The 13,654-nt window shown below is 42.2% G+C and overlaps 1 protein-coding gene across 3 annotated transcripts in view; it reads left to right on the forward strand.

Annotated features, from left to right (window-relative positions):
• Window positions 1-1,979: 1,979 nt before the first annotated feature.
• Window positions 1,980-13,654, forward strand: part of LOC135226027 (E3 ubiquitin-protein ligase TRIM23-like) — a gene marked incomplete at its 5' end in the record, with an annotated part of 91,489 nt that continues 79,814 nt past the window's right edge. For all 3 annotated transcript variants that reach the window (XM_064265514.1, XM_064265507.1, XM_064265521.1), the window contains 2 exon segments: window positions 1,980-2,139; window positions 2,841-2,959. In XM_064265514.1, the coding sequence (XP_064121584.1) occupies window positions 1,980-2,139; window positions 2,841-2,959 (279 nt within the window).

Here is a 13,654-nt window from a genome sequence, read left to right on the forward strand (position 1 = left end):
GATTCACCAGTCGTCTAGGAAATTTTTAAGATTTGTCTTCAAGGGGAAAACTTTTTCAGTTCAGAGCCCTCTGTTTCAGCCTGTCTACCACCCCTCAGGTGCTCACTTGGCTCCCTGCTCCCCTGGGGAAATGGCTTCTTGCAATGGGAATCAATGTGTCATTTTATCTAGCTGAATAGCTTCTAAGATCCAGGTTGAGTCATCAGTGTTTGGGTGACTCAGAGGAAATGCTGTGTCTGACTCGGTTATGGATATTAATAAACTATAAGAAATCTCAAATGACACCGACTCAGAGGATTCCCTATTCAGGGATGATTGTCAGCTCTGGTTTTTCAGATTTTTATTTCCCAGAAGAGAATAAGATTGTGCTTAAAGACAGTTCGAATGTTCCTGGACCTTCAATCTCGTTCAGCCGTAGAGTGGAGGAGTTTACTAGGAACACTAGTGTCACTAGACTGGCCTCTGCTGCCATGTCTCCTACAGGTGAAGAGAGCGCTGACCAGAGGCAGTACTCACCTGCAACTGCTCTCTCACCTGGTAAGGTACAGCAAGCATTTATATTAATGCAAACAATTCTCTTTTTCATAGTAATTAACTGTTACGAACCCCGAGAGGTCTGCTTGAGGTTCATAATTATAATAAACAAAAAGATTTGACACCAACAGTTGAAACTGGGGATACGAATATAGAAAGATACACAAACAGAACAAAGGTTTATTCACAAGCTTACTAACAAAGATAAATGCAGAATGGTTTCTCCTATTTACATAACCAAAGTAAAATCTTACAATGCGTGAACTGGGGAAACAGTGAGGTAATGAAAATGCTTGCTGGCAAATTTTGCAGCTGTCGGAAATCAATGCTCGAAGCGATGGCTTCACAAAAGGAGAACTGTAACTTCAGATGTCTTCTTGACTCCGTATTGCAGAAAACAAAGTACGTATATTCTTGATACTCGAAGGGCAGGAACTCCTCGAAACCTCTTGTAGAATGTTTCTTCTCTGAAGGCTTGCTCAACGTCGGAATATCTCCCTTTCCGGCTATGGACGACTTAACTTCTGTCTCTCTCTCTCTCACTGTGAACGACTTGACTCGACTCAGACCAGTTTCTCGAGCGCCTTTTCCCTCTCTTATCCTTCGTCTGTTCCTTCTTCTCTTATCTCTCTCTGATGATCTCTGCTCTCTGCTGGTCTCTAACTGATGATCTCTGTTGCTCTCTCACTGATGATCTGATCCCTGGTACTTCGTCAGTCGTATATATACGGCAATCTGGGGGCGGGGCCTACCAGCGAACGTCACAGGCTTCCGAGATGACAAGAACGTCTTAAAAGGATCTCCACGAAATATTGCATCATATTTCGTGGCGTGGTCTGACAGCACGTCGGCGCCTGTTGAGTTTCTGTGTGTCACCTGGGGATTCTCAAACCATCATGAGAACAGGCACCTCCATCACGTGCGCAAATGCCTCTTTGCTGCAGACCTACTTGAAGAAAATGCATTTTCCTTTCTTTTAATATGTTTTACTTCGCTATAGAGCGATTACCGTGACATTAACACTATAGTTTGGAGAATAAAATGTCCATATTCCCACCTACCTATTACAGACAGTTGCCTGTTTTTGGCAGACTCGGTTAAGGGCAATCTGGTCGTATGGCACTTGTCTAGCCCCATAAAATTGGCATTTATGGTGCCATAATGTGCCGAGTTTTGGTTATCGGCGCCATAAGGTGTTGGAGTAAGTGCCAGTATTTTGATGGCTTAAAGTTGTAGGTAGCCAGCATCCAAATATAACAGCATGGCTCCTCCCATAGAAATAGCTATTCAGGGAGTTTGTCTAGAGATGTGTTTTTAGTGCCAAAACAAAGTTGTTGAAATACATATTGATTTTTTTAATAATCCCATCACTTTACAAAGTAATTTTTAAATTTAGTATTTGTAGATTCTCTGCTAATAAAACATTTCCCTCTTCATATTTACAGCTAGAATGCCGTGTTTGTGAAGATGGTTTTAGTCTTGGAGGAGATAAAGTTCCACGTCTCTTATTTTGCGGACATACCCTCTGTCATGCCTGTCTTCTACGCCTTCCAACTCTTGATAATAATATTCATTGCCCTTTTGACAGGCAACCAACTCCTGTTGGTATGTAGCATAGCATGAATTTTATTTTGAATTTTTAAAAATTTTTCCATGATATATGTACTATATGTATATTCATATATGCATATAGAATTATTTTTGTGAAAATGAAATCCATATAATGTACAAACCTCTCTTATTATTCAGGTGGGACTGGCTGATTAATTGATTCGATACATAGTTTTTAAATTATGTTAGATTGAGGTCATTGGATCAAATTACACAAGGGTATTTTTTGCAAGTTGTGGGTGGTATGAGGGATTGAATAAGCCAGCCAGTATGTCTGTTTAGTAATTACATATAGAGAAGCTGTGAGTGCTGATAAGAAAGCTTGTTTCTCAAGATTTTGCGGCATTAGAATTGAGTAATCCATTTCTTTGCATGTTTAGGTTTTCAGACATGAAGTAATGTTTTTATAAGAGGAACTAATATTAATTTAGATTTTGTATTTTTTAAATAAATTTTTTAGCTAAAAGACAGGGTTTTGTAACTGCTGAGGTGTTTACTATTTAAATGAAAGGAAGAAGGAGAATCTTGAGCATAACAATTTCAGTTGCAACGACTGATTGCAAAATTTTGTGTAAAGACTTTTTTAACATTTTGTATAAGTACAGTATATTGTAAATTGAATATTTGTAGTTTAGTATTTTTATGTTGCTTCTTTATGTATTGTATTTTGAATTCATAAGTAAATTTTATTCTAGGTGCGTCAGGAGTCTGGGGATTAAAGAAAAATTTTGCACTTCTTGAGCTTTTAGAAAAACTATCTTCGTCTCGTTCAGATGCTGTCCTCTTACCAGAGGTCTTAATCAAGCAGAGAGAAGTAAGTACTATTTAAAGAGGTAAGATAAATTGGGTTTTACAGGATTGGGCTTTTGGGCAGATCTATCTGGCAACCAATTGTTGCAAAGCTTGTATTAGCAAATTTTTTCAATAATAGAGATTCCTAATTATTTGATAATAGAAATAATCACAAAGGATAAACAATACAGGGATGGTTATATCATTCCAGAATTGTTGCTTATAAGTTTGTAGGCATTGTGCTTCCCTCTTGTCTCTTGAATCAACTTACTCTCATTCTTTTCATTATCAGTTATAATAATTCTTTTATTTATTGTTTTATGTTTTGGCATTCAGCTAGCCTTCATAAAATGAACCTACAAGAACCAGTGAAAAGAGAGGAGTTGCAAAATGCAGCATTAGTTACAGTCTTTGAAGTTTATTCAGTCAGGCATCGTTGTTTCCTAAGATCCTCTCTCTCATTCTCTCTCTGATGTTGCCAGATTTATTGTAGTCATCCTTCTTTGTGCATTTCCATTACTTGGCTATATGTCATTGATCAGTACAGGCAGTCCTGGGTTATCGGCAGGGATGCCATTCTGACGGGCTTGATGATAAGCGAAAATAGCCGTTAACCAAAACTCGGCAATTTATGGTGCTTATGGGGCCAATAACTGTATTTTGGCACTGATAACTGGTTAGTGGCGCCTCTATTAGGTATGTATTGGTGCCATAACTGTATTATCGGCGCCGTAAACTGGTATTCTGTGCATTATGGCACTGAAAATCGCCCATTTTAGACGTGTCATAAGACCGGATCACTATTAACCGAGTCCACCGATAACCAGGGACTGCCTGTAATACGAAGAAAATGGGTCTAACAATTAGTAAAAGAAAATGAATATTACAGTGAATACTGAAGAAAAATATAAGTAAATATTGAATAAAAATTCCAGGAAGGAGGCATACAAAATGCAGAAGAGCTGGTGAGACATCTACGAATGGGTATAAAGAGAAAGAGACCTAATGGTGGAATCGGCAAGGCTATGGGGTAATTGAAAGAAAGAAGAAATCCCTGTATTATGTGGAGAAGGGTAACTGACAGAGTCAGGTGGCAAGGACAAAGAACAGTTTTGAGGAATGGGATCAGTCTGAGCAAAGACAAGGAATAAAGAAAATCTTAGGGATAGCTAAGTAGATCAGATATATAAATGGAACTTAGTACGTACTATAGAAGATAAAATTGGAAAAATTAAAACAAAAGACAATGGAAAACTGGAGTCAGTGTTGAAATTTTAGGGGACATTCAATGTTTGATTTTTTTAAGAAATTAAAAGATCTGACCAGAACATATAAAACATGGTAAAAGAAGAGATGAGGCATGCAGAAATGGTAATACCCATGTGTTAATGCTGGACAACATTATATTACAAGAAATTAATTGTTTTCCAATTATTATCCGACAAAATTAAAGAAATAGACCGGACCCAAATGGGGCCAAATATGCGTAAAAAATGGACAAGACAGAGAAACAACGTTAGTGCCCATCGCCATACCTAAGCATACTATACCACCCACACCAGTGGAAGACACATAACCCTGGAGCCCCCCATTTCTCTCTCATATATTTGAAGTCTTTGAAGTGGTAAGAAAGTCGAGGACTGCAATGATTTGTTTGTAGACTTCAATGCAGACTGGCTTGGTGTACTGTCGTGCACAGACAAAGCCAATAGAGACGGCTCCCTAGGGCTTGCGGTTCTTTTTTTCAATGGGAGTTCTCTGTTGATTGTGTAGACCAGTGTGGCAGGATAAATCAAAGGCAGACAAAAAACTTTTTATTTACCTCTCAGTTCCAACCTGACAAGTGCCTACATAGTTTTTAATCGCTTCCCCTTCCCGCTCACAACATAAACATAAACAAACCTCACAAACAAATGACGTGCGCGATGCGCAATGTTGTACACAAACATTCTCAACAGAGTTAATATATTCCCTCTCTTTTGAAAAAAAAAAAGAATCTATGTCCAAAGCAACAAGCATTATATGGCATAGGAAAAAAAATTGTCTAATAAAATCTATTTTAAGATTTCAGGGATCCACTCTCAAACACTTTACCTATTCTCAAAGAATTTACCCCCTTTTTGGTTAACACATTAGCCAACTGTGCTTTTGAATCTACCCAAAATATCTTGGACTCTCCATTCTGAACTAATTCTTTGAGAATAGCTATGTCAATGCTCAATCTCTTTTCTGAAACATTTTTAACAGAGTACACATTCTCATAAAGTGAACAGTTATCCACATAGTAGAGTTCCACAGGCAGATTTCTCTTTCCATCATACAATATTTGGGACAACATGTTTCCATTATAGTAAGCCATATCCACTGCCTCAGCGGCTGCTAGTGTTTCTGCTGCAAGAGTGCTTTTTACTACCCTTCTGATTTTCTTTGACTCCCAGTATAAAGGATAACTATTTCCATTTTCACCCACTAATAAAATCACAAAGCCCCCAGCACTACTAAATCCATCGGAGAGATTGGCATAAGAAGCATCACTGTACACAACCAACTTAAGCTTAAAATTGTCTCCCAGTCCTGGGAAGTACATACAGCTCTCAGTGGCACAGGCTTTTCTTACATTTGTTTGCCTCAATCAGATCTTTTACTGTAGGGTTATTTATTTTACAGCTAAGTTCCAACACATCATATGCCAAGTCAGATCTTGAATTTGTGGATAACCACCCTAGTTGGCCTACTAGACCCCTAAAATTCTCCTTTTCTTCTTCATTGCACTCCATATTCTTATTTAATCCTCTCTCAGCACTTACAGTCATAGATTCAAGAGATTTACAATACTCATTTTGATGAAGTGTGACACCATGCTTATTCTGCACAATATCCAGGCCAATGTGTATGAATATAGCATTACTTTGTTCCCTAACCTGAAAATTATTTCTGATTTGTGCAATGACTACACTTGCAAATTTCTTTCTTCCTCCCCACAAGAAATCATCTACATGCATCAAAAACACCACACAGATCTCCTTCATAATACCAATAGAATGCTGCAGGGTCAGTTTTCACCTGATTACATCCCATCTTCAACAGGAAAGTCTCCACTGTGAGATACCATTTTCTAGCAGCATCATTAAGACCATATATACACATTTTTTAAATTTCCATAGTACATTATCATCACAGCCAGCTTCAACAGGTGGAGTAAGATACACTTCACGCTCAAACTGTTCGCTCTGTAGGAATGCAGCCTTAATATCAATTGAATTCACTGCCCATCTTTTGGAAGACAATATACCAACAAAGGACCTCAACACTTCCTTGCTAACAGTGGGAGAATCTGACTGGATTTCTTCTTTTTCCTCAAAACCTCTGGCAACTAGCCGTGCTTTAATTTTCTTTTTCCCATCACTGTTTTCCTTTTCTGCCACCTCCCATCGTACTGACAATGCCTTCTTCTTGTTTTGCTTTATCAAGTTTCTGACAATCTGTGTTTTTATGCATTCAACTTACCTGTCAGATATATACTTAGCTATAGACTCCGTCGTCCCCGATAGAAATTCGAATTTCACGGCACACTCTACAGGTAGGTCAGGTGATCTACCACCCCGCCGCTGGTGGCGGGAATAGGAATCATTCCCGTTTTCTAAGACAGATTTTCTCTATCGGCCGTGACAGCAACATTGTTGTTGTTACTCCTGATTTGATTTTCGTGTTTTTTCATCGCTATTGATCTTCTAAGCCGGTTATTTTGGTGACGTATTGGATCTTTGGTTTGGCATACTCTTTCGTGGACTGTTTTTTGGACTTGGTTTTGGATATTTCTCATGATGTCGGATTCTAGCTTTACGGTTAGAAGACAGTGTGTAAATGAGGGATGCATGGTGAGGCTACCGAAAGCTTCGGTAGACCCTCACACAGTTTGTAAGGGGTGTAGAAGGAATGAATGTTCAATTTCTAACACCTGTGATGAATGTGTAAATATGAATGAGGAAGAATGGAAGAATTTAAATTCATATTTAAGGAAATTAGATATGGATAGGCTAGGAAGGCTTCCTCCAGAAGCGTAAGTAGGTCTCGCTCTAACGAGCCTATTAAATTAACACCTAACCCTAAACCTCTATCTTCTTCCTCTAGTACTAAGACTGCAAATCCGGCAACGGAAATTGCAGATCTTAAAGCTGCGCTACAAAGGATGGAACGTCAAATGCTGACGTTGAAAGGTAAGCACAGTGATAGTGAATTAAGTGTCCCTAGTGCAGTGGAGGGTGCGTCTGATCGGCTCTGTCTCGCTCCCAGGCCTAGACCTCTTCCAAGCTCACAGGCCCAGAGGAGAAGGAATGTCGAAAGCCTTACGGAGGTTACGGAGAATCCCCACCGATCAGGCGTCCCCTCGGCAGATTCTGTGACGACCCGAACTGCCAAGGATCGCTATCGAAAAAGCATCCTAAAGAAGTGTTTTTTCTTCGTCAGATTCTTCACCGAATGTAAGGGGATGGAGTTCTGATGAACTGTCACGCCCCTTAAAGAGAAGTTGGAAGGCTCCAACTTTGGATTCAAGCCCTGAGCTTTTCTCCGATCTATCACCTTGTGAGAAGAAGAAAAGGAGATTGGTTCCTAAACGGAAATCGGAGTTTCCTTCCACTTCTAGACATCCCTCACCTGAATCAGGGAAGGAAAAAGAGAATGCGGCTGCGAAAATTATCCTAAATGTGCAGGAGCAACTTTCGGCCTTAGTAGGAGTTTTTACTAAGGAAACTCCCAGGAGAAAGGACTCTTTCCTTCCTATAAAGAAGACGAAGGGAAGGAAAGAAGAAACGGAAGTTTCGGCTTATACTCAGAGGAGTATGAAGAATGCGCCAAAAACGCCAACCTGGCGCACGCGCCATTTAATGCGTTTGAGACTCCATACAGTCAGAAGAGCCAGAAGCGCCAGATGCGCCATATGCGCCAGAAGCGCCAGCCTGGCGAAATGCGCCAGAAGCACCAGAGGCGCCAGATGCGCCAGAAGCGCCACCCTGCCGAAATGCGCCACAAGTGCCAGAAGCGCCACCCTGCCGAAATGCGCCAGAACTGGCGCAAGGAATCACAAGCGCCAACCCGGCGCAATGAGCCACAAGTGACAAATAAGAGACAGACTTCTTCCAAAAGACAATTAAGCCAAGAGGATTTGTTTAGCTTTCGGAAGGATAAACCTTTACCTGACAAGGACTCTAGTTGTCGCACAAGCGGCCGTATTCCTTGTCAGGACATAGGTGGTTCCGGAGAAAGTGATAGGAGAGGACATCCTTCGTCTGACAGGAGAGAAAGGTGTCGCACAAGCGGCCATCGCTCTTGCCAGGAGAAGGATAAGGTGCAGGATCAACCTATCTCTCGTAGGGACGCAAGTTATCGCACAGGCGGTCGTCGTTCTTGCGAGAGTGGGGTGGATGTTGCAAGAGGCCAGTCTCCTGCTGGAAATAAACAATCCTCTTCGGAATTGGATTTGGAAGAGGTTTCGGACTCTGAAGATCACTCGGCTCCAGGTTTGTCAGATTACAAGACGCTGGCAGCCCTCTTACTTCAAGAGTTTGGGGACTCTTTAAGCCCGACTGCTCCTCCTTCTCCAAGGTCCTTATTTACAAGCACGAAGGTCCCGAAACAATCATCTTTTATTAAAATGAAGCCAACCATTTCCATGAACAAGGCTCTCCGATTCGTAGGAAATTGGTTGGAATCCAAGGAGAAGGCGGGGAAGACAGTCTTTACCTGCCCTTCTTCCAGACTATCAGGAAAGAAGGGAATTTGGTACGAGACGGGCAAACCACGGGGTCTAGCTCTCCCGTCCACTGCCGAAGCAGATTTTTCGAATCTGGTGGATTCGTCTAGGAGACAAGCCTTGTCATCAGCAAAGATCACATGGGGGACTTCTGAGATGGACCATCTCCTCAAGGGATTGTTTAATGTCTTAGAAGTTTTTAACTTCTTAGACTGGTCCCTTGGGGTGTTGGCCAAAAAGACACAAGAGAAGGAATCTCTTAGTCCAGAAGTCCTTCATAGTGTTCTTTCCTGTATGGACAAGGCAGTTCAGGATGGATCAGGAGAGGTGGCCTCTGTTTGGAACTGGTATTCTGAAGAAGAGAGTCTTATTTAGCTCTTTTCTGACGAAAGCAGTTACTCCTACTCAGAGGTCATCTCTTCTGTATGCTCCTCTGTCGGACCAATTGTTTCCGTCAAATCTAGTAAAAGATATTTCTCATTCTTTGACAGAAAAGGCCACACAAGATCTCTTGGCCCAATCTGCAAAGAAATCGAGGACTTCGGGTCCTATTAAGAGAGAGACTCGGGCTCCTCAACAGCCCTTTCGAGGGAGTACCTCGGCCAGACCCTCTTTTAAGAAGAGAGGAGTGCAGAAGAGAGGTAGGTCTTCCTTCAGACCTGTCAAGAGAGCGAAATGAGACAACAGTCCTTCAAGCACCGGTAGGAAGCCAGACTTCGGAAATTTTCCGAAGAATGGGCTCGGAGACAGGCAGAAATTTGGTCCCTTTCCGTGGTAACAAAGGGATATAGGATCCCCTTTCGAGACAGACCTCCCTTGACTACGAACCCGAGGGAACTGTCAGCCCAATACAGGGACCCTGCCAAGAAAGAAGCATTATTGCAACTGGTAGAACAGATGTTGCAAAAGGAGGCCATCGAAGTGGTTCGGGATCCGCATTCCCGAGGATTCTACAACCGTCTTTTTCTGGTTCCGAAATCCTCGGGAGGGTGGAGACCGGTCCTGGATGTGAGCGCATTGAACCGATTTGTGGAGAACACAAAGTTCTCTATGGAAACATCAAAATCGGTTCTTGCGGCTCTTCGTCCAGGAGATTGGATGGTCTCCTTAGATCTACAAGATGCATACTTTCATGTCCCCCTGCATCCATCATCGAAGAAATATCTCCGATTCATGATGCAGGGGAAAGTATACCAATTCAGAGCCCTATGCTTCGGCCTTTCAACGGCCCCTCAAGTGTTCACGAGGCTAATGATGAATGTTGCGAGATGGCTACATCTAGAGGGGATAAATATATCCCTTTATCTGGACGATTGGCTAATAAGAGCAAAATCGGAAATTCAGTGCTTGAAGGACTTGGAGAAGACTTTGAACTTGACAAAATCTCTGGGACTGCTCGTGAACCTCGAGAAATCACAATTGATCCCCAGACAGAACATAGTCTATCTGGGGATACAGATGGATTCTCTGGGTTTTCGGGCGTTTCCATCTCAAGACAGAATTACTCGAGGCTTAGAAAAGATCTCAAACTTCTTAGGGAAAGAACGGACCTCGGCGAGGGAATGGCTCAGTCTGCTGGGCACCCTTTCCTCGTTAGAGTAGTTCATTTCCCTGGGAAGATTAAATCTCAGACCTCTGCAATTTTATCTAAAGAGGATGTGGAGTCAAAAGACAGGAGACTTGTCAGACGTTTTTCCCATCCAACAGGGGATAAAATCCGACCTAAAGTGGTGGTTAACCCCATTAACAAGGAACGAAGGGGTGTCCCTCTTGATTCGGAACCCTCACCGAGTGTTGTTTTCCGATGCCTCGGAAACAGGTTGGGAGCAACACTGGTCCAAAGGAAGTAGCAGGTATTTGGACCAGACAACAAACTACTCTGCACATCAATGCGAAGGAACTCCTGGCAATTCATCTAGCCCTGGAATACTTCGAAGCGGAAGTCAGAGGGGTGGTAGTTCAAGTCAATTCCGACAACACCACAGCTCTGGCTTACATCCGGAATCAAGGGGGCACTCACTCTTTCTCTCTGAACGAAATAGCGAGAGCTCTATTAACCTGGACAGAGGAACGGGGCATTATTCTGCGTACAAGGTTTGGTCCAAGGAGTAAAAAACCTAAGGGCAGACAGGTTGAGCAGAAAGAACCAGGTTCTCCCGACAGAGTGGATGCTCCACTCAGGAGTCTGCAGACAAATATGGTCACTCTGGGGAGACCCCCAGATCGACCTGTTTGCCACGTTCCTCTCCAGGAAAATAGACAACTTCTGCTCGCTAGAAGAAGATCCCAGAGCCACAGCGATCGATGCCTTCCTCATGGATTGGTCAGGCATAGATGCATACGCCTTTCCCCCATTCAAATTGCTGGGGGAAGTAGTAAGGAAATTTGTGGCATCGGAAGGAATGAGAATGACTCTAATTGCTCCCTTTTGGCCTTCCCGAATCTGGTTCACAGAGGTACTGGAATGGACGGTGGACTTCCCCAGATCTCTACCAGACAGGACAGATCTGCTCAGACAACCCCACTTCGAGAGGTTCCACAAAAACATCCAAAGTCTCTCCCTGACTGCCTTTCGACTATCGAAAGACTGGTCAGAGCGAGAGGCTTTTCAAAGAAAGTGGCAACTTCAATTGCTAGAGCCCGCAGAGCCTCTACCCTGCGGGTCTACCAATCGAAGGTGGGAAGTTTTCCGTAGATGGTGTAGGTCGAAGAAGCTGTCTTCTTCCAATACCTCTGTAACCGAAATCGCGGATTTTCTCCTCTTCTTGAGAGAAGAGTCCAAATTGGCCGTATCAACTATCAAGGGATATAGGAGCATGCTCTCAGCTGTTTTTAGAAACAGAGGGCTGAATCTCGAGAATAATAAGGATCTTCATGATCTCATCAGGTCTTTCGAGACTAAGAAATTGAGATCGTCGATTCCCCCGAGTTGGAACCTGGACGTTGTCCTAAAGTCTTGATGTCGGACAGGTTCGAACCTATAGATAAAATCTCATTCAGAGATCTTACTAGCAAATGCATATTCCTGTTGGCTCTAGCAACTGCTAAGAGGATCAGTGAATTGCATGCTTTGGACTCTCGGGTGGGATTTAGAAAAGACTCGGCTGTCATTTCTTTCCAGGATCTTTTCCTAGCAAAGAATGAGAACCCTTCTAAACCTTGGCCTAGAAGTTTCGAAGTCAAGGGACTCTCTTCTCTGGTAGGAAGAGAGTTGGATCGGTCCCTTTGCCCAGTCAGGACCTTAAAATATTTAGAAAAGAAGACACAGCTTCAGGGATGTCGACAAGGTCTTTGGTGTTCGGTAAGAAACCCCAAGAGACCGATGTCAAAGAACGCACTGGCATTCTTTGTCAGAAATGTAATTACCGAAGCTCATAGGAATTGCCAAGAGAACTCTTTAAAGCTGCTGAGAGTGAAAGCTCACGAAGTCCGGGCTGTGGCAACTTCCCTTTCTTTTACGAAGAATATGTCCATGAGAAACATTTTAGCAGCAACTTATTGGAGGTGCAATTCAGTATTTGCATCCCACTATTTAAAGGATGTTAGAATAACATACGATAAATGTTTCGCTCTTGGACCTTATGTATCAGCGGATAGTATGCTGGGAAATGGAGCAGACGCTGATCCTTAAATTTGTTTTTAATATTTTTAATAATTAGTTTTAATATTGTTGTTGAGTTGTGGGTTGCTTGAAAGGATGTTCGGGGATGACTCCTTTCAATCGTAGTACTAACCCCAATGAGGATCAGGTGATCGGGATTAGTGTTGTGCTCTATGATCATGCCAATAGGCAAGGGGTTTTGTCATGTAAGTGGATAAGACCCCATTGACAAAGATCCTAAGGTTCTGAAGCGTAAGTGGGTAAGACCCCTGTAACAGACCATCAAGAACTCTTAGCATGAGGTCACTACCTCGCTGAGGCTCTTGAAGTGATACGGGCTCCTAGGCAGTAGCCATGAAGTCTTTCGCTAACACAGGTAGGAATCAAGGTTTTTAATTTTATTACCTACAACATATGTTGTTTCCTGTCTATTTCAGTAGATTAGCTGTCTCTTACCCTCCGCCAAAGGTGCCAATCAGCTAAGTATATATCTGACAGGTAAGTTGAATGCATAAAAATGTTATTGTCATGATACAATAAAGTTTTATGCATACTTACCTGGCAGATATATACTTAGCTATAGACTCCGTCGTCCCCGATAGAAATTCGAATTTCGCGGCACACTCTACAGGTAGGTCAGGTGATCTACCGCCCCACCGCTGGTGGCAGGAATAGGAATAATTCCCGTTTTCTAAGACAGATTTTCTCTTCCACCTGTCTCCTGAGGGGAGGTCGGGTGGGCCATACACCGTATATATCTGCCAGGTAAGTATGCATAAAACTTTATTGTATCATGACAATAACATTTTTACAAGCCATTACGATTTCACTGGGTTCCTGTACTTCATCTTCTAAAACTGGTAACCATTTTTCTACATCTCTGTTCCAGTCAATGGTTTGGTTCTCTTGTTCTTCATCTTCATTTTTTTCACTTTCCATTGGATTTATAACTGCTTCTATCTCAGTCTTCTTACTATTGTCTGCCTCATCCTTTTCTCTCTGATGCCTCAACATATCAAGCAGCGCATTTCTTCCTTCTTCAGCGTTTTTATCAAAACTATATGGTATTTCCTGAATGTGTTTCATGTGCTCTTACAATATTTGAACCATATTTCAAAATCACTGTTTTGCATCTTGACCAATGACTGTTGCTGGTCCTTTCCATTCCTTTTGCTCTTCCCTCTTAAAACAGACTTGATCTCCATTCTTAAGGAATAAAGGCTTTTCTTGCAGAATGGCAAGCATTGAGATGTTTGGCAACCATTTCACTAGATGTTGTACCCTCCAGTGCAGGAAGTTCATCACTCATGGTACATGGTAGGCTAGGATTCTGCCCATACACCAGTTGATAAGGACTTAAGTTA

This window comes from Macrobrachium nipponense, chromosome 20 (genome assembly GCF_015104395.2).
Source record: "Macrobrachium nipponense isolate FS-2020 chromosome 20, ASM1510439v2, whole genome shotgun sequence".
NCBI classification, from domain to species: domain Eukaryota; kingdom Metazoa; phylum Arthropoda; class Malacostraca; order Decapoda; family Palaemonidae; genus Macrobrachium; species Macrobrachium nipponense.